The sequence below is a fragment of the Nerophis lumbriciformis genome, linkage group LG04 (genome assembly GCF_033978685.3).
Source record: "Nerophis lumbriciformis linkage group LG04, RoL_Nlum_v2.1, whole genome shotgun sequence".
NCBI lineage: Eukaryota > Metazoa > Chordata > Actinopteri > Syngnathiformes > Syngnathidae > Nerophis > Nerophis lumbriciformis.
The window spans coordinates 6,111,106-6,137,538 of NC_084551.2; the positions used below are offsets into that span (position 1 = coordinate 6,111,106).

Sequence of the window (26,433 nt, forward strand, 5' to 3'; positions counted from 1 at the left end):
ATTTATTATTGAACTTGATGCAAGTTATAACACTTTTTTTGATTTATTATTGAACTTGATGCAAGTTATTTTATTTATTATTGAACTTGATGCAAGTTATACCACAGCTGCACAGTTATTTTATTGATTATTGAACTTGATGTTATTCTATGTTATTGAGTTTGAATGTATACAACTTGATGTTACTTGATGTTCAATAAATTTGAAAATGTTAAGCTTTGCATTAGCGTTCTGTTGGGGCGATGGGGGCAGGTGGGGCTTGAAAACTCCCCCTTGTCCAAAGTGGGGGATGACAAAAAAAGTTTGAGAACCACTGGTTTAACCATACACGGCTCATTAATTTCAAAAACGCATCACAACGTTCGCTTTTATTTTTTTAACAACATCACTGATTACTGCTGACTGCAGACTTTTATGAGAGTCAACAAACAATAAAACATCACTTACTGTACAATGTGTGCTGTCATTTGGCTGCCGACTGATAGAATTTTGTTATATACCCCTTTTAGATGAAAAATGACTCTTAATCCTCACAAACAAAAGGTGGTACAAACAAGCGTCTATTTCTTCTTTCGTTCTTGCCATTCCCGGTTCTAAATTGGCTGTCAAAGTGTACCAACTTGTCGGAATACGTCCTCGTCCTTCTACTATCAAGGTGAGAGGCATGATTTGTGATCTAGAATAAAGTTTGACTAGTAAGGAAACAAGGAAGCAGCTGATCAATTGATAATGTCATTATTGGCATGCAAGCTCGTGATCACGGCGCCGCTTGTCTGCATTAGCGCTTATAATAACAATATCACTAATACTTGGTTCAAGTCAAGAATAGTAAATGGAGTATTGTTGGCGCTTTTTGGGTGTTTTTTCATTGTGTTTGATGGGCGGAATAGAGGACCTCTCATTGTCTGTGCCGTAAGCAGACTTTTTTTACGAGTTAGAATGCATACAAAAAAAATACATCCGTATTCTTGTCTTTCACAATGATTGTGAACGATAGGTAAAATTCCGAAAAAAGCGCAGATCCCCTTTAATGCGCCTTAAAATCCGGTGAGCTTTTTGTATGAAAATAGCCTTGAATAGCCCTGCACATCAGCAGTGCGCCTTAAGGTCCGAAAAATACGGTACATAAAAAAAAAAAATACAGTCGTATTCTGAGTTGTATAAATAAATATATCAATCGAAGCCTTTTTTAGATGAAAATAGCACTTTAGATCCATTTCAGTCTGGATACAAAGCTTTGCACAGTACTGAATCTGCACTTTTAAAGGTTTTTAATGATTTGCTTTTAACATCTGATTCTGGCAGCTCTGCCATTTTAGTGCTTTTAGATCTTACAGCTGCCTTTGACACAGTCGACCACACAATTCTTTTAGATCGCCTGAGAGACTGTGTGGGTGTCAGGGGGACTGCATTAGAGTGGTTTAGATCCTATCTGTCAGAAAGGTCCTTCTCTGTCAGGCTGGGGGACGCCACTTCTTCTTCTGCTCCGCTTTACTGTGGTGTCCCCCAGGGATCTATTCTAGGCCCCATCCTGTTTGCACTGTACCTTCTTCCTCTTGGAGAGATTTTTAAGAGGCATGGAGTGTTTTATCACTTTTATGCAGACGACTGCCAAATTTATATGCCTATTTCAAAAGGCCACGGCCCCCTGACACTCCTTCTCAACTGTCTATGCGACGTCAAGGCTTGGTTAGCCCAGAATTTTTTAATAATGAATGAGGGAAAAACGGAAATTTTAGTGTTTGATCCGGCCCTCACTGACTTGGGACCATTGCAAAATTATGTGCGTCCCAAAGTCACCAGCGTTGGCGTCACTATAGACAGCGATTTTAAACTTGACAAACAAGTCAATGGCGTTTTAAAATCGTGTTTTTAACATCTTCGTCTTTTAGCAAAGGTAAAACCGTTTTTATCTTTTAACCTTTTTGAACAAGACGTGCATGCTTTTATTTCAAGTCGCCTGGACTACTGCAATGCACTTTATGCTGGCATTAGCCAAAAAGCTCTCTCCCGGTTGCAGTTAGTCCAGAATGCAACAGCACGACTTTTAACAGGGGCCAGGAGACGCCAGCATATAACCCCAATCCTTGAGAGTTTACACTGGCTCCCTGTTCATTTTAGAATTGATTTTAAAACCTTGCTGTTTGTTTTTAAAGCTTTACATGGACTGGCACCTCAGTATATCTCGGACCTCATCCAAATTTACAATCCTGCGCGCGCTCTGAGGTCCGAGAGCCAGCTCCAGCTCGTGGTGTCCAAGACCAGACTTAAAACCAGGGGAGACAGGGCCTTCTCTGTGGTCGGCCCTAAGCTCTGGAACACTCTGCCCCTCCATGTTCGAACTGCTCCCACAGTGGAGTGTTTTAAGTCTCGTCTTAAGACCCACTTTTATTCTCCGGCTTTTAACACTACGTGAGTTGTGCGGTCCTCTGTTGTCCTCTGTGTTTTTAAAATTTTGCTTTTTGCTTTCTATTTACTGTTTTAATTGGTTTTACCCTTTGAAATTGTTTTTAATCACATTTATTTTATATTGTTTTTAATTGTGTTTAATATTGTTGTGCAGCACTTTGGAAACATTTTGTTGTTTAAATGTGCTATATAAATAAAGTGGATTGGATTGGATTGAAGTGTTAATCTATATTTTAAGGAAGTAAATGCCCGAAAAGTCAAACAAAGGCTTAAAACTAGCAGTGTCTTTTGCTCTTTCTTTGACTTTTTGCCGTGTTTTGTCATGGGAAAGAAGGGTGACGGCAAAGGGGAAAATGTGTTGATAATCAGTGCAGAAGAAATGGCACACTGAACTGGTTGTGATTGTATACTCACTTGTGAGTCACAAGTGAGTATACAATCCAATCCAATTTATAGTCACATTCCACGGTTTAACGTGTGGCAATCTAGGGAAGCCTACTGTCAACAACTCGTGATCTGATTGGCAATCGCAACTGTCCATCGACTGTATGTGCCCCGTTAACAGTGTTGGGACTAACGCGTTACAAAGTTACTGTAACGCCGTTAGTTTCGGCGGTAACTAGTAATCTAACGCGTTATTTTTTTTTATTCAGTAATTTAGTTACCGTTACTACATGATGCGTTACTGCGTTATTTTACGTTACTTTTGATGTAGTATCGGCTAGAAACAGAAGCGCTGCGGTGTCGTTCTTCTGAATCTTCCTCTGTCACAAGCCGGAGAGAAGAAAAGAGGCGCGGTCTATGTGTGTGTGTGTGGGGGGAGGTGATCCGCGGTTTGATATATGAAACAAAAAAAAAAAGTTGTTGGCACGTTCAGTCCACACACAGCGTGGTCATGGCGAGCGGAGTAACGGAGGAGCTTGAACGCCCCCGCCATTGAATCGGTGTGTTTATAAGTGCAGACTCGGTTGTGCAAAACGAGGGTTTTAAACACATGCTGAACGTGCTTGAACCACGTTACGACATCCCGTCACGCACCCACTTCAGCAATAAGATTGTGCCAGATCCTTATGAGCAGGAGAAGAAAAAAGTTGTGGATGAACTATCCCGAGCATCATCTGTTGCGCTCATGACAGACGGGTGGACGTCCAGCGGAACTATAAGCGCTCACTTCATCACAGCAGACTGGGAGATGAGAAGACACGCCCCCTCTACGAGAGTCACCTTGCGCAGGTGCTGACACAAGCAGTGGAAGAATGGAAGATAAAGATATCCCAGTCACACGTGATAATGCCAAAAATCAAATAATTACAGAGAATGAGGCAGGACTGGGACCACAGATAGGTGCTTTGCACATGTAGTGAATTTGGCATCACAGAAGGGAATCTCAGTCAATAGGATGGAGCGCCTCTTTGGGAGGATCAGGAAGGTTTCTTACTTCCACCCAAGCACAACAGCTGCTCATGTGCTTAAGACAAAGCAAGAAATGCTAAAGCTGCCTGCTCATACATGATGTCCCAACGAGGTGGAACTCCACTTATGATATGTTGGAGCAGCAGGCAGCTATATACTCTGCATTGACCCACAACACCCTGAAGACAAATGTCACCCTGTCTGATGATGATGTGAGAGTGGCAGGTGAGGTCCTCCAGGTGCTTAAACCCCTCAAAAGTGTTCCATCTCTACTGAGCACTGAAACTTCACCATCTGTGTCAATGATCCTGCCACTGAAAACAAGTATTCTACAATCCATGGCTCCAAGTGTGGAAGACAGCAGCATCACTCCAGATGTCAGGCTTTATGTTTCAAAGAAGATGATGTTTCTTCTTATGTTGCACTTTAACTTGTTTTTTATTCATGGTCATTGGTCCAAGTTTAAAGAAAGGAGGAATGCCTTTTTATGTTGCACTGTTTTTCATTAATTATGTTAAAAGGAAAATAAAAATGTATGTCAAGTTGATCAACAGATTGTATTATTCTCCAGTGCAATAACAGTACTGAAATGAAGGCAAAAAGGGCATTAATGGGAGCTTTAAAAAAAAAAGAAGAAAAAAAGAAGTAACTAAATAGTTACTTTTCACAGTAACGCATTACTTTTTGGTGTAAGTAACTGAGTTAGTAACTGAGTTACTTTTGAAATAAAGTAACTAGTAACTGTAACTAGTTACTGGTTTTCAGTAACTAACCCAACACTGCCCGTTAACCTACACTGCACAGACCGCCGCATTGTTGATTCAGAAGGCTGGCAACAAGTTAAAGTACCAATTATTGTCACACACACACACACACACACACACACTAGGTGTGGCGAAATTATTCTCTGCATTTGACCCATCACCCTTGATCACCCCCTGGGAGGTGAGGGAAGCAGTGGGCAGCAGCAGTGGCCGCGCCCGGGACTCATTGTTGGTGATTTAACCCCCAAATCCCAACCTTTGATGCTGAGTGCCAAGCAGGGACGTAATGGGTCCCATTTTTAATAGTCTTTGGTATGACTCGGCCGGGGTTTGAACTCACAACCTACCGATCTCAGGGCGGACACTCTAACCACTAGGCCACTGAGTAGGTTGCTGGCTGAATTCTGATTGGATAAAAGTGCTAACGTAAAAACAGCAACACTGGAGCCTAATATGACATGAAAAGAACATGATGAATACTTAACATATTTAGGGAAAGTAAATAAAAAATTAAATTAACTTTTATCAATTTATGATCATGAAATATGTTAAGCCAGCAAAGAAGGCCTTGCTGGTCCTGACGGCCCACCACTGCATTACATACTATATGCAGTGCACTGTATAACCTTACAGTATGTATATAAACTACTCAGTGGCCTAGTGGTTAGAGTGTCCGCCCTGAGATCGGTAGGTTGTGAGTTCAAACCCCGGCCGAGTCATACCAAAGACTATAAAAATGGGACCCATTACCTCCCTGCTTGGCACTCAGCATCAAGGGTTGGAATTGGGGGTTAAATCACCAAAAATGATTCCCGGGCGCGGCCACCGCTGCTGCCCACTGCTCCCCTCACCTCCCAGGGGGTGATCAAGGGTGATGGGTCAAATACAGAGAATAATCTCGCCACACCTAGTGTGTGTGTGACAATCATTGGTACTTTAACTTTAACTTTAACTTTAAAACACTGATGGAGATTTTTGGATGTTTTTTTAGAATCCCATTACCTCTATTGTTAGCTGACTTTTACTAGCGTTTATTTACAAGTTAGAATGCAAAGAAATAAAAAGAAAAAAAGACTGTGAATGATAGACAACTAACCAAAAAAAATCAAGCTTTGAATTTTGAATAATCATGATTAATCACAGGTTAATTATTACCCGTTTGCATAATTCAAATTAACTTAAAAAAGAGCCCATTATTTGGATACAAATGCATTTTTCAAATGTTCTACTTAAACGTGCGTCATTTATTCGCTAAAACTTGGTAAAAGTTTTATCTAGAGTCCAGTTAGGGTCTATTTTGAAGTGAAATTTACCAGTGAGTACATCAGTCTGAGTCTGCTCACTCATCTTTGCACTGATGTATGTTTATACAATGACCTGATCACTGACCGTATAACAACCTTTCAGGTAACCATCCACGGTTAAGGTAAAGGAGCAGGTGTGATTAAAATAATTAACGACATGATTAATGTGTAATAATTTTTTTTTGTATAGCAGAAAATGAAAGCTACTGCGACATTTAACATTAAAATGACAAAAGGTCGCCAACCTACCAGCACATTTTTTATTATGCCAGACGTTTTCAATTGATGAGAAGTTGCACTTAGTTGGTTTTGTGTTGAATTATTTGTATGCCAGTCACAATTTTGAAAATGTTATTTAAAACATTGCCTGTTTTGCTTTTTCTTTGCTTTTTTTGTGATGACACCACAAATGTCGAAAAAGTGGGACGATACTACCTTTTTGTTCCTATATATCATCAAAGGATAAGTAGTTCTACTTTATTGTACTTGTATTTAGTTTAATGATGCAGTGTTTAATTAATCCACTTTTTATTTGTATGACTGTCAGGAATGTTAAAGCGTTTTTTCAAACTTTGCCGGTTTTGCTTTTTCTTAGACTTTTTTGTGATAGCAGAGGAGAAAATAGCCATAGAACAGGAAATGAAACTCACTGCCACATTAAACATTAACATGACAAGAGAAGCTGGCCATCAAGACGGCACAGGTTTCCTGTTGTACTGTGTTTCGTAATATTACACAGTTGTTGATCCATTCATTCATTTCATATTTATATCGCCAACTACTCATCTGGCATGCACATAACAGTAGTTCTCACCTGTCCAGCTTGTCATCTTCTTCTCCGTCCACCAGCTGCTCCTTCCATTTTCCACTGACCATGGGAGCTTGAGGCCTGAGCAACTGCTTCTCTTCTTCCCTCTCCCACTCTGTGTCTCTGTCTACGTCTGTGTCTCTGTCTACGTCAGCCGAGGGCGACAACGAAGTAAAACGATGCCTGGGCCTTACATTAAACAAAATATCTTTTGACATGTCTCTGTCTCTCGTTCTACCCATGGCTCTTTCCAGAAGAGTGTTCACAGATGACGGTGTAGCAGACCCATCCAGATTGCCGGTGGTAAGATCGGAAACGCTTCTCTGGGTTTTCAGCCCCTGCTTTTTATCGGAACTTAAAGTCAGCAGTTCAGGTTCGGAGAATGACTGAGAGTTCAGTGAGCCTCTGGAGCCGTTTGTTGTCCAAAAGCTGTCCTGGGTGGGCTTTAAGTCACTTATCGTCAGAATCTTTGGGTTTAGGCTCTGGTCGGAGTCATTGTTGGATTTTGACCACAATAGCTCTGAAGTTTGTATCGTCTGAGAAGGGTAGTCTTGGTTTTCAACAACCATTGTCTTCCTGTATACTATGGGGGACTTTGGCTTTGTGGAGAATGCTTTAGTCTCAGGAGACAACACTTCCAACTGCGTAAGATCGGGAATTCTACGGGTAGGATAGTTGACAGTTTGGGAATCTCCTTCAAAATCGGATGGTCCCGTTTGGTATGAGGTGTTGAGGTCATTTATTGGGTAATCCACATCTGGATACCCGCCTGGTACCAAGGTTAGTTGCTTAGTGGGGATGGATAGATGTGTGTGGTTCCAAGACTGACTCAGTTGCTGCTCTGGTTGGACCTCATGTAGTCTTTCTCTCGAGCCAACGTCCAAAGACATTTCATCATTTGCCACAGAAAGTCTTTTCACACCCGACTGTCTTCTACTCTCTGCCTCTCTCAAGTTTCTCAGCGTCACCTGGCAACGTGATATGGATAAGATGGTCTACAGTTAGGGTTCAATCTACTCAAAGGTTGGTTATGAGTTAATTGTTTCAGACATGTTTAAAAAGTTATATTAAGGAACCTCGTGTGGTTACATTTGCACATTTCAACTGAAAAGTAGTAGGAAGAAGCAAATCTTATAATTAATCCTACCCCTCCTTACTAATAATTCCTTCACATTATAACTTTTGCATGTTTGAATTAAGTTAATTTCCTGAAAAAAAGAAAGGTGCAGGAAAAAATGAATAAGTGATAACTTATTGGTGCAATGAATGATAATGTGTAAACGCATTTTTTAAGTATATATTTTTTTATTGCTGCTTTTATTTATTTATTAAATGCCTTTTACGGAATATGCACGAGCACTGTTTAAATTTTATGTGATAATGCCTTTATACTGTATGTTATTTTTTGCTTTATACACTGTAAGTGATTGTATGTCTACTTGGACGTTGGAGTCTGCAATAAAGCTTGATTGATTGATAAGTATGACTTAATATTGTATAATCTGTCATAATCTATTGCTAGAGTTGTTGTTGACTTTATGAATTGTCTTTTATTACCTTTGAGATGATGTCATATTCTGCATTTGTTTGCATGAATTCTAACTTAATAGCACACGCAAAGCTGATCTACCAAGCTCATGTGCAGGATTAAATGAGCAACATAGAAAGCTCAACCCATTTAGTGTATGTGCAGAATACATACTGGAAAAAGGAGATGCAAATAAAATGATTTAGTACTCGCAAGGCGATTTATCAAGACTGTAAGCGTTCTGCGGGGGCTGTCTGTAATGTTTGTGCAAACTGGCAATGTTGCGCACAAAAGGCTGTGAGAAAGGAAGACAAGCTATGAAAAGAGAGAATATTTTGTCTGTGTACTGGTTAACATATTTGGACTGTTAGAAATAAAAATATTACACACATCATCTATTTACAATTTAGCAATATAATTTCATAATTTTATAGCTTGTATTTTTTTTAAACTATCCATCCATCCATCTTCTTCCGCTTATCCGAGATCGGGTCGCGGGGGCAGCAGCTTAAGCAGGGAAGCCCAGACTTCCCTCTCCCCAGCCACTTCGTCCAGCTCCTCCCGGGGGATCCCGAGGCGTTCCCAGGCCAGCCGGGAGAGATAGTCTTCCCAGCGTGTCCTGGGTCTTCCCCGTGGCCTCCTACCGGTCGGACGTGCCCGAAACACCTTCCTAGGGAGGCGTTCGGGTGGCATCCTGACCAGATGCCCGAACCACCTCATCTGGCTCCTCTCGATGTGGAGGAGCAGCGGCTTTACTTTGAGCTCCCCCCGAATGACAGAGCTTCTCACCCTATCTCTAAGGGAGAGCCCCGCCACTCGGCGGAGGAAACTCATTTCGGCCGCTTGTACCCGTGATCTTGTCCTTTCGGTCATGACCCAAAGCTCATGACCATAGGTGAGGATGGGAACGTAGATCGACCGGTAAATCGAGAGCTTTGCCTTCCGGCTCAGCTCCTTCTTCACCACAACGGATCGATACAGCGTCCGCATTACTGAAGATGCCGCACCGATCCGCCTGTCGATCTCACGATCCACTCCCCCCCCACTCGTGAACAAGACTCCGAGGTACTTGAACTCCTCCACTTGGGGCAAGATCTCCTCCCCAACCCGGAGATGGCACTCCACCCTTTTCCGGGAGAGAACCATGGACTCGGACTTGGAGGTGCTGATTCCCATCCCAGTCGCTTCACACTCGGCTGCGAACCGATCCAGTGAGAGCTGAAGATCTTGGCCGGAGGAAGCCATCAGGACCACATCATCTGCAAATAGCAAAGACCTAATCCTGCAGCCACCAAACCAGATACCCTCAACGCCCTGACTGCGCCTAGAAATTCTGTCCATAAAGGTTATGAACAGAATCTGTGACAAAGGGCAGCCTTGGCGGAGTCCAACCCTCACTGGAAACGTGTCCGACTTACTGCCGGCAATGCGGACCAAGCTCTGACACTGATTATACAGGGAGCGAACTGCCACAATAAGACAGTCCGTTACCCCATACTCTCTGAGCACTCCCCACAGGACTTCCCGGGGTACACGGTCGAATGCCTTCTCCAAGTCTACAAAGCACATGTAGACTGGTTGGGCAAACTCCCATGCACCCTCAAGGACCCTGCCGAGAGTATAGAGCTGGTCCACAGTTCCACGACCAGGACGAAAACCACACTGTTCCTCCTGAATCCGAGGTTCGACTATCCGGCGTAGCCTCCTCTCCAGTACTTTTTGTTTTTTCATATTGGAGCTATTGCAATTTAATACTTCTTGCAATATGTATTTTCATGTGTCTGGATCATTCCGAATGCCAACAGAGTCTTGTGATTTCATGCCAGAATGTTTCAAGTCTAAACTGTGGAACAGCACTTTACAAAGCGTCCACACCAGTGGATTTTAGCTGAGCAGCAGCTTAAGAAAAATAAAGACATTATCTATTCTTAATCCTGCTAAGGCTCCAATAAAGCCTTTTTTTTCAATTAACAACAGTCTCCTATACTCTACAAAAGCAAATAACCATCAGGTTCTTTAATTATAGCTATGTCAGTTGCTGCAGTAAGCAACCTTCTGGTGTGAAACTCATGTGTAATATCGACCAGTTCAATACATTTGATCATCCCCTGACATGTGGTCAAAGAAAGCTACATTTTCCTTTTCACTTTCTCATGCACTCCAAATCATCAATAAAGTGTTAAAAAAATGTAGTCAAATTATGGCTCAAGTTTAAAAGATAGTTTTTTACCTTTGCGTCATTAATGGTGGACACCCATTTGTAGCAGCTTTCTGGGGTGCTGGTTGTAAATACATAGGCATTCACACGACAACAAAGCTCCCCCACCTCTACCAGAAGAAAAGAACCTGTGAGAGGAGAAAATATCTCAATGGAAACAGAAGTCTTTCACCACTTTCGCCTGATTTGACTCACAGTTATCCTTGAGTGCAATGCAGTTGATTTTGTTGAGGGCCAGAGGAGGCCGAACCACCTTCAGGAGCTCGCTTTTCTTCTGCAGTTTGGTCATGAGAAGTACATCTGAGAAGAGTAGAGCCATCACCTCCGTCTGCGCCGTAAAGAGGAGGTTAGTTTGGATGTAGAGTGAAGAAACAAACTGGATCCACCAGGGCTCACCTTGCTGTCTTTTCTGAACCGGACCTTCAGGTTCTGCTCAAGGAGGAGCTTACGTACCACCCCTGAGCCAACACCCACCATGGGGCACGTCAGATCGAAGTTATCTCGGATGTGCTGCAGAGAGGATGCGATGTAGGTGAGCAAAAAAAGTGTCTCCGTCAGTGTCCCAACACTTTTGTCCAGTGTAAAAAAAAAGAAATATACCCATAGTATCCAGAAGACGGAAATTTCACTCACAAGTTCTCGTATTTTTTGCTCCTGAAAATTAATCTGGCAGTCATTTTCCATAATATCAATTTGTTTTGAGTAATCGGTAAAAACTTGGAACGCCCCCTTTCCATCGCCAGACTTGATATGGCGGGACTTCATCTACAGAACCGGAGCCCATTTCCCCACATGGACAGTGTGGATAAAGGCATGTAAAAATATTATTTTCATCACTTAATTGCATGTTTTTGTTGAGTTGAGTTTGAGTTTATTTCGAACATGCAAGTATACAACATGATACATCACAATCTCCAGTTTCTCTTTTCAACATGTTCGAAAAGGAGTAGGAAGAAGCAGAGCTTATTTAGTCCTACCCCTTTTCTTTTACATAACAGTTGCTAAAACTTTTGTTCACTTCCTGTTCTCAATTTATTCACAATATACTCCATAAGTAATCACAATAAAATAAGTAAATAAATAATAATTGGTGAAGTAAGTTACATTTCATATGTTGAGATAAGTAAGATTATTTTGTGAGTGAAAGAATGAAAGAATGGATGAGTTAAATAAATTCAAATGGTTCTTCTTCTTTGTACTTTGTAAACACTTTAAGTTTGAAGAGTTTCTTGAAGTGGATCATATTAGTACATTGTTTGATTGCTTTGCTTAATCCGTTCCATAATTTAATTCCACATACTGATATACTGAAGGTCTTAAGTGTTGTACGTGCATACAAATGTTTTAAATTACATTTCTCCCTAAGATTATATTTCTCCTCTTTTTTTGAGAAGAATTGTTGTATATTCTTGGATAGCAGGTTATAGTTTGCTTTGTGTATAATTTTAGCTGTTTGCAAATTCACTATGTCGTAGAATTTCAGAATCTTTGATTCAATAAATAAAGGATTTGTGTGTTCTCTATATCCAACATGATGTATTATTCTAACTGATCTTTTTTGTAACACCGTTAATGAATGAAGTGTACTTTTGTAATTATTTCCCCATATTTCTGCACAATAACTCAGATATGGTAACACTAGTGAGCAGTAGAGAATATGAAGTGATTTTTTGTCTAGAACATGTTTTGCTTTATTCATTATTGACGTGTTTCTTGCTACTTTATGTTGTATTTTTTTTTTACGTGAGATTTCCAGTTCAATTTATCATCAATCATTATACCAAGAAATTTGGTTTCATTTACTCTTTCAATTTCTATTCCGTCTATTTGTATTTGTGTTTGACTTTCTCTTCTACTGTTACCAAATAGCCTTATTTTAGTTTTACTGAGATTCAACGATAGTCTGTTTTTGTCAAACCATCTTTTTAATTTGTTAATTTCTTCTGTTATTATTTGTAGTATCTTCTGTGTGTTCTCTCCTGAACAAAACGCTGTTGTATCATCCGCAAATAATACTAACTTTAAATCTTTTGTAACTTTACAAATGTCATTTGTATATAGATTGAATAATTTAGGTCCTAGTATTGATCCCTGAGGTACACCACAGGATATATTTAGCGTTGTAGAGGTGTGTTCGCCTACCTTCACGTATTGTTTCCTGTTCATTAGATAACTTCTTATCCAATTTAAGACTAAACCTCTGATGCCATATCGTTCTAGTTTTTTGATTAAAATATTGTGATTAATTGTGTCAAATGCTTTAGTTAGATCCATAAAAACTGCTGCCGCACATTTTTTATTATCTATAGCATTGGTAATTTCTTCTGTAATTTCAATTAAAGCCATCGAAGTTGAAACATTAGCTCTGTATCCATATTGATTTTCTTCGAGTATTCTATTTTTATTTATGAAACTCTCTAATCTGTTATTGAACAGTTTTTCAATGATTTTAGAAAATTGTGGAAGTAAGGAAACAGGTCTATAGTTTGTAAATTGATGTTTGTCCCCAGTCTTGTAAATTTGTTGCCCTGGTCCATGATTTCTTCAAAACTGATATTATGATAAAAAATAAAAGTAAATGTGATAATATATAGACACCACAGCCAGTGTTTCCTTATCTTAAGTGTCTCCCTGTCATGGGTATTTTCTCTTAAAGGGGAATTGCACTTTTTGGGTGGAATTTTGCTTATCATTTACAATCTTCATGGGATCCAAGACAACAAAGGTTGTTTTTATTTGCAATTTAATTTGTAGAAATCATCTTTTTCTAGGTGGCTAGAAATGCAGCTAATGGGAGCAATCCATTCTGCCTCTAAGTCACTTTAAAAATGCATTCAAAATACTCTTTTTACATTTCGTAACCTGTAAAATACCAAAGTTCTAGCAAACGGAAGTGATTACGTCACCGTCATAAATGTTTGCGTTAGCGCTCATGATAACAAAATCACTAATATTTGTTTAATATTCAAGTCACGGAACGTAAATTGAGTATTGTTGGTGCTTTTTCAATGGTTATTTATTTGGATTTTATGGGCGGAATAGTGGAACTCCCATTGGCTCCACTGTAAGTGAGCTTTTTTAAACTTCCATCCATCCATCTTCTTCCGCTTATCCGAGGTCGGGTCGCGGGGGCAGCAGCTTAAGCAGGGAAGCCCAGACTTCCCTCTCCCCAACCACTTCGTCCAGCTCCTCCCGGGGGATCCCGAGGCGTTCCCAGGCCAGCCGGGAGAGATAGTCTTCCCAGCGTGTCCTGGGTCTTCCCCGTGGCCTCCTACCGGTCGGACGTGCCCGAAACACCTTCCTAGGGAGGCGTTCGGGTGGCATCCTGACCAGATGCCCGAACCACCTCATCTGGCTCCTCTCGATGTGGAGGAGCAGCGGCTTTACTTTGAGCTCCCCCCCGAATGACAGAGCTTCTCACCCTATCTCTAAGGGAGAGCCCCGCCACTCGGCGGAGGAAACTCATTTCGGCCGCTTGTACCCGTGATCTTGTCCTTTCGGTCATGACCCAAAGCTCATGACCATAGGTGAGGATGGGAACGTAGATCGACCGGTAAATCGAGAGCTTTGCCTTCTGGCTCAGCTCCTTCTTCACCACAACGGATCGATACAGCGTCCGCATTACTGAAGACGCCGCACCGATCCGCCTGTCGATCTCACGATCCACTCTTCCCCCACTCGTGAACAAGACTCCGAGGTACTTGAACTCCTCCACTTGGGGCAAGATCTCCTCCCCAACCCGGAGATGGCACTCCACCCTTTTCCGGGAGAGAACCATGGACTCGGACTTGGAGGTGCTGATTCCCATCCCAGTCGCTTCACACTCGGCTGCGAACCGATCCAGTGAGAGCTGAAGATCTTGGCCGGAAGAAGCCATCAGGACCACATCATCTGCAAATAGCAGTGACCTAATCCTGCAGCCACCAAACCAGATCCCCTCAACGCCCTGACTGCGCCTAGAAATTCTGTCCATAAAGGTTATGAACAGAATCGGTGACAAAGGGCAGCCTTGACGGAGTCCAACCCTCACTGGAAACGTGTCCGACTTACTGCCGGCAATGCGGACCAAGCTCTGACACTGATTATACAGGGAGCGAACCGCCACAATAAGACAGTCCGTTACCCCATACTCTCTGAACACTCCCCACAGGACTTCCCGGGGTACACGGTCGAATGCCTTCTCCAAGTCCACAAAGCACATGTAGACTGGTTGGGCAAACTCCCATGCACCCTCAAGGACCCTGCCGAGAGTATAGAGCTGGTCCACAGTTCCACGACCAGGACGAAAACCACACTGTTCCTCCTGAATCCGAGGTTCGACTATCCGGCGTAGCCTCCTCTCCAGTACACCTGAATAGACCTTACCGGGAAGGCTTATCATTATTGATAACATATCTCCTATAATAATAAAAAAAAGTATTGCAATATGTCTGTTCTTGCGTCTGGAACATTCCAGAGCACGCTCGCAGTCAGTGGCAGCATCTCCCCTCCCATGAGCGAACCTTCAGTGTAGTAGAAACGTGGCTTCCATTGTAGATGCACAATAGGGCTGGGCGATATATCGAATATTCTCGATATATAGCGGGTTTGTGTCTGTACAATATAGAAAATTACTATATCGTGATATTCGAGTCTACGTTCTCACGCAGTTGCTTTTAGCTACGGGCATTACACTACAGGCTCTTCTCGCTCTTTCTTGTCTCTCCTTCTCACAGAGACGTAAAACAAGCGCACCTTCTTACATACGTCACATACTGTCATGTGTGCAACGTAATACGCCCACGCCGAGCAGACAGGTAGTGGCATGGGTAACGTTAGCTGTGATTTGATTGATTGATTGAAACTTTTATTAGTAGATTGCACAGTACAGTACATATTCCGTACAATTGACCACTAAATGGTAACACTCGAATAAGTTTCTCAACTTGTTTAAGTCGGAGTCCAGGTTAATCAATTCATGGTGCTAGTGGTAATACGAGAGAAAGAAGGTGCAAATCTGGTAACAAATGATTTACAAATGATTATTTACCAAGAAAAACCGCAGGGAGTCCATCGTCTGGCGGTGGTTTGGCTTCAAGCGGGTAGATGGTGAAGAAGTATGCGGCAAAAGCGTTGCTACAAAAAGTAGCAGCACTGCTAATGTAGCATCATTTGAAAAGTCACCCGCTAGAGAATGAGGAGTGCTTGAAACTCTGCATGTCAACATCTCCGTTCGGTGCCACACCCACAAAATGCCCAAGCATCCATTTCCACATCAACACCGTATGAAAAAAATAGTCAACAACAGAAGGAGATAACGTCCGCAGGAACCTACCACATAGCGAAGGACATACACTATTTGATTTCCTATTATGCAGCTCATTTTTATTTGACAGTTATTGAAATATCTTGTGTGACATCATGCACAAAAGTGCACTTTATTTGTTTTAAAATATTGTAGTGGTGTTCTGTACAAAAAGTGCACTTTAATTTAGTGTTGTTTTGATATGTCATCTTAGTGACATCATGCACACAAGTGCACTAATAGCTTGTTTTAAAATGTCTCTGACAATCTTGCACAAATTACATGAATTTTTTTTGCCACTGCTTAATAACTGTTTAATGAATACAGTTTTGGTCAATTGACTTAGTTGTGGTTTCCCTCTCTGCATGAAAGTTTAAAATGAGCATATATTAATGCAGTATGAACAAGAATGTTTTAATGTAGAAACATAGAATCATCATACTGCTATGATTATATGCATACAGTGTTCATTCAAGGCTAAGGCACAATATCGAGATATATATCGTGTATCGTGACATGGCCTAAAAATATCGAGATATTAATAAAAGGCCATATTGCCCAGCCCTAGTGTCAAAGCGCTTTGAGTACCTTGAAGGTAGAAAAGCGCTATACAAGTATAACCCATTTACCATTTATCTCAGTTATTTGGCATGCAACCTCTGTGGAAAGAAGTTTCACTGTATTCTGTAAACAATGTATTTGTTTAATCAAAATTATTCCATGTTATTTATGCAAGCTCTTTGTATTTCACCTGGTCAATTTCCTCGTTTATTCCCTCAATCTCGTATCCCTCTAGCCTCTCCGAACAGAGGGAGAGCTTCGTCTTATCTTCCTCCAGCCTGAGGTAGTCATTGATGCTCTCCAGAAAACTGTTCATGCTGGATAACTGAGAGGAAGAGAAATACTTTTTTAGTAATGTGCCATCTTAGAAAGAACAATACTTGGCTTTTATAGTTTCTCACCATTCCGTGAAGGCGGCGCTCCACAAGAGGGTCTGTGGTGCTTTTGAGCACAGCCTTTAGAAGGAGGGGATACTTGGTGATTCTACAGTGGGGTTTGGCCTGCAGGCCTCCGATGCACATACGCCGACAGTGAGGATGAGTCTCTACCCACTGGGGAAAAAAACAAACATTTGATTGTCTTTGCTGCTGTATTATGTCTGCAGGAGAACTTATAACAAAATAAAAACAGGATTTAAGTCTGTACTAGGGTTGTACGGTATACCGGTACCAGAGGTGGGTAGTAACGCGCTACATTTACTCCGTTACATCTACTTGAGTAACTTTTGGGATAAATCGTACTTCTAAGAGTAGTTTTAATGCAACATACTTTTACTTTTACTTGAGTATATTTATAGAGAAGAAACGCTACTTTTACTCCGCTACTTTTATCTACATTCAGCTCGCTACTCGCTACTAATTTTTATCGATCTGTTAATGCACGCCTTGTTTGTTTTGGTCTGTCAGACAGACCTTCATAGTGCCTGCGTTTCAACAAATACAGTCACTGGTGACGTTCACTCCGTTCCACCAATCAGATGCAGTCACTGGTGACGTTGGACCAATCAAATAGAGCCAGGGGTCACATGACCTGACTTAAACAAGTTGAAAAACTTATTGGGGTGTTACCTTTTAGTGGTCAATTGTACGGAATATAATATAATATAATCTACTAATAAAAGTTCCAATCAATTAATCAAAAATGTGAAGGAAAAAAGACCCTTTTTTTATTTCAACCGTACATCCTGTCAAAAGCCTAAACACTGACTGGACAGTTCCTGTCTTCACAATAAAAGTACCGCTCCATCGCGCCTGCGCTTTCAAAATAAGAGTCTCCAAAAGCCAGCGCAAACAAGCTAGCAAGCTATGGAGTTTGCCCCCAATGTATTTCTTGTAAAGTGTATAAAAACGCATATGGAAGCTGGACAAATAAGATGCCAAAAACCAACCACTTTCATGTGGTATTAGACAGAAAAGAGGAACTTTTTTTGTCCTCCATTTGAAAACGTGGACTTTATCATCACTACTGTCTGATTACAATCAATGCAAGTCATCAGAATCAGGTAATACACCAACTTATATTCTTGTCTTCATGAAAGAAAGGAATATATATGTGTTAAACATGCATGTATATTCATTAAAACACCTTTAACATGTAAACAAAAACGGCAAAATAAATAAATTTAAATTATATACTGTATATATCAATGTATGTATATATATGTGTGTATATATATATATATGTGTGTGTGTGTGTGTGTATATATATATATATATATATATATATATATATATATATATATATATATATATATATATATATGATATGTGTATGTATGTTACTCATCAGTTACTCAGTACTTGAGTAGCTTTTTCACAACATACTTTTTACTTTTACTCAAGTAAATATTTGGGTGACTACTCCTTACTTTTACTTGAGTAATAAATCTCTAAAGTAACAGTACTCTTACTTGAGTACAATTTCTGGCTACTCAACCCACCTCTGACCGGTACTAATAAAGTATTGCGGTACTAATTAATTAAAAACGGTTCTATACTGCTTCTGAAAAATACTGGTTGCCTTTTTTTTTTTCACAGGCATGGTGGCACGCCGTCATCATGTCGTGACATTGCGGTTTTTTTACGAGCATGTAAATGCACATGCATGGAGTTCTTACAAGCAGACACGGTGTGTCGACAGGAAGGAAGAATGGACGCATTTTGGCTTAAAAACTATCGATAAATGTGAAGCTATAACACTGTAACACCGTTCAGCAAGAGGTGCCTTGAAACATGGCTTGCTAGCTAACGTCCATCTGCAGTCGGCAATGTTTTAGCTACTTCTAAATCACTAATCCTCGCCTCCATGGCGACAAATAAAGAACTTTTCTTACAAGTATCATCCTTGCAGGACGAGGAATAGCTCAACATGCTTCACTACACACCGTAGGAGGATACAATAGCTCACTGCTAACAACAAGCTTGCGTTCCTCAATGCAAACAAACGCCAAGGGTGGATCTACACCTGACATCCATTGTAATGATACCAAGTACAAGAGCGTATCTAATCGATACTACAATGATTACATATACCCGTATTTTCCGCACTATTAGCCGCACCTAAAAACCACAAATTTACTCAAAAGCTGACAGTGCGGCTTATAACCCGGTGCGCTTTATATATGGATTAATATTAAGATTCATTTTCATAAAGTTTCGGTCTCGCAACTACGGTAAACAGCCGCCATCTTTTTTCCCCGTAGAAGAGGAAGTGCTTCTTCTTCTACGCAAGCAACCGCCAAGGTAAGCACCCGCCCCCATAGAACAGGAAGCGCTTCTTCTTCTACTGTAAGCAACCACCCGCCCGCGTAGAAGAAGAAGAAGAGGCGCGCGGATATTACGTTTCATTTCCTTTGTGTGTTTACATCTGTAAAGACCACAAAATGGCTCCTACTAAGCGACAGGTTTCCGGTTCATGAAAAGACGCAATCTCTCCATCCGCACACGGACTACTATTTCACAGCAACTGCCTAAAGACTTTCAAGAAAAGCTGGCTACTTTCCGTGCATATTGTAAAAACAAGATAGCTGAAAAAAAGATCCGGCCAGAGAACATTATCAACATGGACGAGGTTCCACTGACTTTTGATATTCCTGTGAACCGCACTGTGGATACAACGGGAGCACGTACGGTGAATATTCGCACCACAGGGAATGAGAAGTCATCCTTCACTGTGGTTCTAGCTTGCCATGCTAATGGCCAGAAACTTCCACCCATGGTGATATTCAAAAGGAAGACCTTGCCAAAAGAGACCTTTCCAGCCGGCGTCATCATAAAAGCTAACTCGAAGGGATGGATGGATGAAGAAAAGATGAGCGAGTGGTTAAGGTAAGTTTACGCGAAGAGGCCGGGTGGCTTTTTTCACGCAGCTCCGTCCATGTTGATATACGACTCCATGCGCGCCCACATCACGCTGGTTTTTAATATATTATTAAAGTTTGACTGACCTATCTGACTGTTTTTTTGACATTCCTTTAGCGCAGTTAGATGCGGCTTATAACACGGGGCGGCTTATAGGTGGACAAAGTTTTGAAATATGCCGTTCATTGAAGGCGCGGCTTATAACCCAGGGCGGCTTATGGTGCGGAAAATACGGTAGTCACAAAATCTTTTTTCTTTAAAAAAAAAATTTATATTATATTTATAAACTCATGAAATACGGCCCGGACACATGAGGACTTTAAATATGACCAATGCATGACCCTGTAACTACTTGATATCAGATCGATACCCAAATTTGCAGTATTATCCAAAACTAATGTAAAGCATCCAAACAACAGAAGAATACGTGTTTTTTACATTTTAACAGAAGTGTAGATAGAACATGTTAAAACAGAAAATAACCAGATATTAACAGTAAATGAACAAGTAGATTAATAATCCATTTTCTACCGCTTGTCCCTCATAATGTTTACAAAATAACAGGATGAGAAATGACAATACGTTATTGCATAGTCAGCAGCCAAACTAGGAGCAGTTGTTTGCTTACTTACTACTAAAACAAAAGTTGTCTAGTATGTTCACTATTTTATATATGGCCAAAATTGTTCTTTGATTGCAGTAAGAAACATATGTTTAATGTGCCGTAAGATTTTTTGTTAAAATAAAACCAATAGTGCCATTTGTTGTGGTACCCCGTTATTTAGAAAACTATCAAAATATGCAAGAGTGCGGGTACTTTTCTGGCCCGCCTGCAGTCCAGACCTGTCTCCCATCGAAAATGTGTGGCGCATTATGAAGCGTAAAATACGACAGCGAAGACCCCGGACTGTTGAACGACTGAAGCTCTACATAAAACAAGAATGGGAAATAATTCCACTTTCAAAGCTTCCAACAATTAGTTTCCTCAGTTCCCAATCGTTTATAGAGTGTTGTTAAAAGAAAAGGTGATGTAACACAATGGTGAACATGCCCTTTCCCAACTACTTTGGCACGTCTTGGAGCCATCAAATTCTAAGTTAATTATTATTTGCAAAAAAAAAAAAAAGTTTATGAGTTTGAACATCAAATATCTTGTCTTTGTAGTGCATTCAATTGAATATGAGTTGAAAAGGATTTGCAAATCATTGTATTCCGTTTATATTTACATCTAACACAATTTCCCAACTCATATGGAAACGGGGTTTGTACATTACTTGATAAACTACTGTAGTTGTTTTTTTTCTTTTGAAAAGGATGTTACATGTTAAAATTGTGATGTTGTTGGCGGGCCAAGCACCAATTTGATTGATTTAAGTACATTTCAATGGGAGACATTGATTTGAGATGCAAGTTTTTTGAGTTAAGAGCTTCGTTACAGAACCCATTAGGCTCGTAAGTTGAGGTGCTACAGTATAAAATATTTAACACTGTCGGTAGTGTTTGGCACATAAGGTCGGCGACAGGAGGCTCACCTTGATGTAAGTTGAGAAATGTGGATTGCTCTCCATCTGCTCGCGCACAAACTCAATATTCCTTGCTTCCTCTGCACAGTATTGGTGGTACTCAGAGAAGCGTTTATGCCACTGCAGATATAGAAACTTTGACTGGATGTTTTCTCTTGTTATTTGTATTATATATGTCGTGACTTCAAACTAACTCACCTGCAGGCAGCCAAGCTCCAACTTCAGGGGGTCCAAGGGTATGCCCCTGGAGCGGACATCACATAACATGGGATAAATGGCTTCCTTCCAGAACAGCTGGTGTGCGCGGAGGATGACGGAGACGTTGGAAAAAAGCTTCTCGGGGGTCACCTGACAACACAGGAAGTCAAGACAAAAGTTAAAACACAAAGGCCTGATTTACTAAAGCAGGGATCCTCAACAGGCGGACCGCGGTCCATGTCCGGACCCAGCGACGTGTCCGTCCGGACCCAGCACGAATTATAGTAAAAAATAAAAAATAAAAAAAAAGTTTTTATTTATTTTTATTTTTATTATTATAATTATAATTATTATAAAAAATATAATAATTGTATTCATCTGTGAGTTATCGCTAGCGCAAGTCAACGTTCTTCGTTGTTTTTAGTCAAATATCTCCACGTTTCGTTTACATTTCTCGTGTCTCACTCACTCCGTCCCTCTCTCTCTCTCTCTCTCTCTCTCAGAGAGAGAGAGAGAGAGAGAGAGAAAGCGAGAGAACGCCACTCTGATTGGCTAATTCCGGGGTATGGGTTGTCATCTCGATCACAACGACGCGCTGATAGGCTGTTACCACCTGGGTCATACACATGTGCAGTGCACAGTGCATGGAACCTTTCGCTGCAGGCACACAGTTGTCTCGTATCGCTACTTCGCTAACTGTTCACTCGTCAGTCACTGAATGTGAATCAAATCACAATGGCATGCTCCAAGTTGGCTCAGGCTGGTAAAAGAAAGGTGGACAGGGAAAACCGACGTTTCAAGGAAGAATGGACAGAGCAATATGTTTTCATCCTACCTATTGCAAGTACCAGACCAATGTGTCTAATATGCAACACTACTGTTGCTCTGGTGAAAAGTGAAAATCTGAAACGTCACTATCTGAAAGAGCACCGCGAATTTGAAGAGACATTTCCTCATGATTCAGAGCTAAGAAAAAAAGAAATCACGAGGCTGAAAAAGTCATATGAAACATCAAGCAAGATTTTTGTTAAATCTATGACACAACAACAAATAGCAACAGAGCAGTGACGTGCAGTGAGGTTGATGGCTGGTGAGGCACTGACTTCATCACAGTCAGATTTACAAACATATGAACCCTAAAGAGTATCTTATTCACCATTTGATTGGCAGCAGTTAACGGGTTATGTTTAAAAGCTCATACCAGCATTCTTCCCTGCTTGGCACTCAGCATCAAGGCTTGGAATTGGGGGTTAAATCACCAAAAATGATTCCCGGGCGCAGCGCCACTGCTGCCCACTGCTCCCCTCACCTCCCAGGGTGTGATCAAGGGATGGGTCAAATGCAGAGGACACATTTTTTCAAAGTTCTTATTTATTTTTGTTTCAAAGAAAATATTTCATGTATTTTATTGGATATTTATTTTATTTTTGTTAATTTTAAGAAAATGTTAAACTACTTACCTCCTGCTACTATATAAGCTTGACCGATAATAAACGGACCCAGCCTGTTTAAAAAAAAACATTTGTGGACCTTCAAGATTTGTACTTGAGGACCCCTGTACTAAAGGTTTGCGTGAACTAAAACATGTGCAGATTGATAGCACACGCAAAGCCGATCTACTGAAATTGTGCAAAGTGGATTGCGTCTCTTAAGTGAGCAAAATAAGGCGTGTAATCTATTTTGCGTCTCTGTCTTCATTAATATGCAAATCATATGTTGATCATCAGAACGCCCACAATACTGGGAGGAGAAAATGCAAATAGCACACTCAGCCTGATTTACTACACTAGAAAGTAGAGATGTAACGGTATTAAATCTCAAGGTACGATATTATCACGATATTAAGGCCACGGTACGATGTCATTGTGGTATATGTACAAAAAAAAAACGTTTTTCAATTGTTGTGCGTAAAATTAAGTGGCAGGAATGTTTATGATAAACACACTCACTGTAATTTAGTGCTTCTTTCTGTTACGCACCCCCGAGGAAGAAGAAAATATTTTGCACCCCCCCCCCCCCTCCCCCCACCACTCTCCACCGTGACTATAAATAGTATTATTTGTCTATAAAATTGTTATAACTATATCTCTGCAGAACATTGTACGTTTATTAACATTAAAGGAAACAACATCTCCCACCGTGGTTACAGTGAAGCCAAGTACTCCATAAGCTACATCATATTCATATGCCCCCCCCTTGGAGTCCACATCTCTAATGACTTCTCCTGGACAGTCAACACCACATCAATCATCAAGAAGGCTCAGCAGCGGCTACACTTCCTTAGAGTCCTCGGGAAGTACAACCTGAAGCCTGACCTGCTGCTGACCTTCTACCGCTCGTCCATCGAGAGCCTGCTGACCTACTGTATTACGGTATGGTACGGCAGCTGCACTGCAGCAGACAGGGAGAGGCTGCAAAGAGTGGTCAAGACGGCTCAGAAGATCATCGGCCGCCCTCTCCCCTCTCTGACGGACATCTACACCTCCCGCTGCCTCAACAGAGCCAGTGCCACCATCAAAGACAGCACCCACCCTGGCTCTGACCTGTTCCACCTGCTGCCCTCTGGGAAGCGCTACAGGTGCATTAAAACCAAAACAAACAGGCTAAAGAACAGCTTCTTCCCCAGGGCCATAACCATCCTGAACGGACTGCCCCATTGTCCCTCATAACTGCCTTCTCTTCGGTGCAATAACCCATTCCACCAACCACCCTGTTTTTGTTTTGTTTTTTCATGTATATATTCATTTCACACCATATTCATTGCACTTCTACATTTTTTAAATTTTTATATATTTGCACATTGTTTTTCTAGCATGCACACATCGCACTGTATGGAATGGCCTCAATCTCGTTACCTTGCGTAATGACAATAAAGCTGATTCTGATTCTGATTCTGATTCTGATTCTGGCCCACCCCACTATTTAAGAAGGACTGTTGTAATGGAACACAAACATAATGCTAAAATCTAAATAAAAGCCTATTTATTACTACAAACATAAACTTTTAAGTGCAAAGAATTGTGCAGAGACATTCACTGTTTAAAGCAAATAATTAAAAAAAAATGTTCAGTTGCATGTCTTCAAAGTGACAATGTAAACATAAAGTGTAAAACAATAATGTTCACTTTGGTGTCTTTCAACTTTTACCTTCTAAGAAGCAGTGTCCTCCACAGTGGACATGTTTATATCAGTCTGGAAAATCCTGTTTCTCAGAAGAGTTAACTAACAATTTAACTTTTAATCATGTAAATAGCTCATAAAGTGATGTTTGGCGGGCTTCACGGTGGCAGAGGGGTTAGTGCATCTGCCTCACAATACGAAGGTCCTGAGTAGTCTTGGGTTCAATCCCGGGCTCGGGATCTTTCTGTGTGGAGTTTGCATGTTCTCCCCGTGACTGCGTGGGTTCCCTCCGGGTACTCCGGCTTCCTCCCACCTCCAAAGACATGCACCTGGGGATAAGTTGATTGGCAACACTAAATTGGCCCTAGTGTGTGGATGTGAGTGTGAATGTTGTCTGTCTATCTGTGTTGGCCCTGCGATGAGGTGGCGACTTGTCCAGGGTGTACCCCGCCTTCCGCCCGATTGTAGCTGAGATAGGCTCCAGCGCCCCCCGTGACCCCAAAGGGAATAAGCGGTAGAAAATGGATGGATGGATGGTGATGTTTGGCTTTGCTGGCTTCAAATATCTTTTTTGGATTTATGAAGAGTTGACTTGTCCAAGGTGAACACTGTCTTCCTCCCGAGTGAAGCTGGATAGGCTCCAGTAGTTTTTCAGTTTCCACTTATTTTTTCTGGTGATTACCTCCGTGGCCGTGCGGTGGGACGTGACCGGCTAGCTCTGTGTCGCCTTGGAAACGCTCAAGACGAAAGTATTGCTTTGCAAAACGCAGACTTTCTTACCTCCGTCAAAGAGGTTATGTTTTTTTCCAGGGTTTGTTTGTCTGTTTGTTAGCAACATAACTCAAATAGTTATGGATAGATTTTGATGACATTTTTCAGGAAATGTCTAAAAAAAACTATTCCTCTCATTGACTACGAAAACACACTTCACTTCCAGCAAAAAACAACAACACCTCAATTCCTGCTCACGGCGTTCCACGCCCCCACCTTGGCGCCCCACACTGTGCCGAGGATTATGGGCGGGGGGCCAACTTCACACAGGTTTCTGGGAGATGTAGTTTTTTTTTGCAGACCCGGCCAAAGCTACAGTAAAGCGCAGTAAAAAAAATACACTCCAAGGTTTTGTTTGATACCGTCAGGCGTCATGGTATTATTGTAAAGACTTTGACACCGAAATACCGCAGGTTCTACAATAGCGTTACACTCCAACAATTAAGTGATTGCGGCACCAAAATTAGCACCTAAATTAGCGTCTTTATTTAGCACGCCTGAAAAGTACGTGCAAACTGACAGTTACACACATAGGATTGGTGCCACCGCTGCAAAGACAGACAATGGCAATCCTCTGCCCTACATATTTGAACAGTCCGAAATAAAAATAATAATAATACAAATATTAGATGTATTGTAGATCCAGCAACATCATTTTATAATTGTATACCTCATGCTGGGTGACTTAAGAGGCTGATTAAAAAAATCTAATTGATGGGTTTTGATGGTAACCAATATTTGTACACAAATGCAATTTTACTGTCAGCATATCATCCAGGAACGTTTTTAAAAGTTTTACTTGGATTCATGTTATTTCTTTGCCCAAAACCTGCTAACAGTTGTATCCAAAGTTCTTTCAGGCTGTATTTTGGTATACAGGTGCAGAGAATTGCAATACTTAAAGGCCAAATTTTCCTTTGTGTGTCTTTTTTTACATACGTTTACACTTTTGGTACCATATTGGGGTTTGTACTTTCAATATTAAATGTTGTTACTTTATGGAATATTAATTTTTTTATGCATTTTTATTTCTATGAATGTCATATGGCACACAGCAATCTACTGAGTTCAGATAAATTGCCAAATGTTCTAAAATACCGGTACTGTATATAGTGTTTTTATTCCTCAATCCGGGCCTGGATTGAGGAATAAAAACACTATATACAGTACCGG

The 26,433-nt window shown here is 41.0% G+C and overlaps 1 protein-coding gene across 2 annotated transcripts in view; it reads right to left on the minus strand.

The window, feature by feature from the left end:
- Window positions 1–26,433, minus strand: part of plekhg6 (pleckstrin homology domain containing, family G (with RhoGef domain) member 6) — a 66,945-nt gene that overhangs the window by 6,331 nt on the left and 34,181 nt on the right. For both annotated transcript variants that reach the window (XM_061948033.2, XM_061948025.2), the window contains 8 exons: window positions 21,370–21,519; window positions 21,181–21,291; window positions 16,691–16,840; window positions 16,480–16,614; window positions 10,841–10,954; window positions 10,640–10,772; window positions 10,457–10,572; window positions 6,705–7,666 (listed from right to left, as the gene is read on the minus strand). In XM_061948033.2, coding sequence (XP_061804017.1) covers window positions 6,705–7,666; window positions 10,457–10,572; window positions 10,640–10,772; window positions 10,841–10,954; window positions 16,480–16,614; window positions 16,691–16,840; window positions 21,181–21,291; window positions 21,370–21,519 — 1,871 coding nt within the window. The remainder of the gene's footprint in view (window positions 1–6,704; window positions 7,667–10,456; window positions 10,573–10,639; window positions 10,773–10,840; window positions 10,955–16,479; window positions 16,615–16,690; window positions 16,841–21,180; window positions 21,292–21,369; window positions 21,520–26,433) is intronic.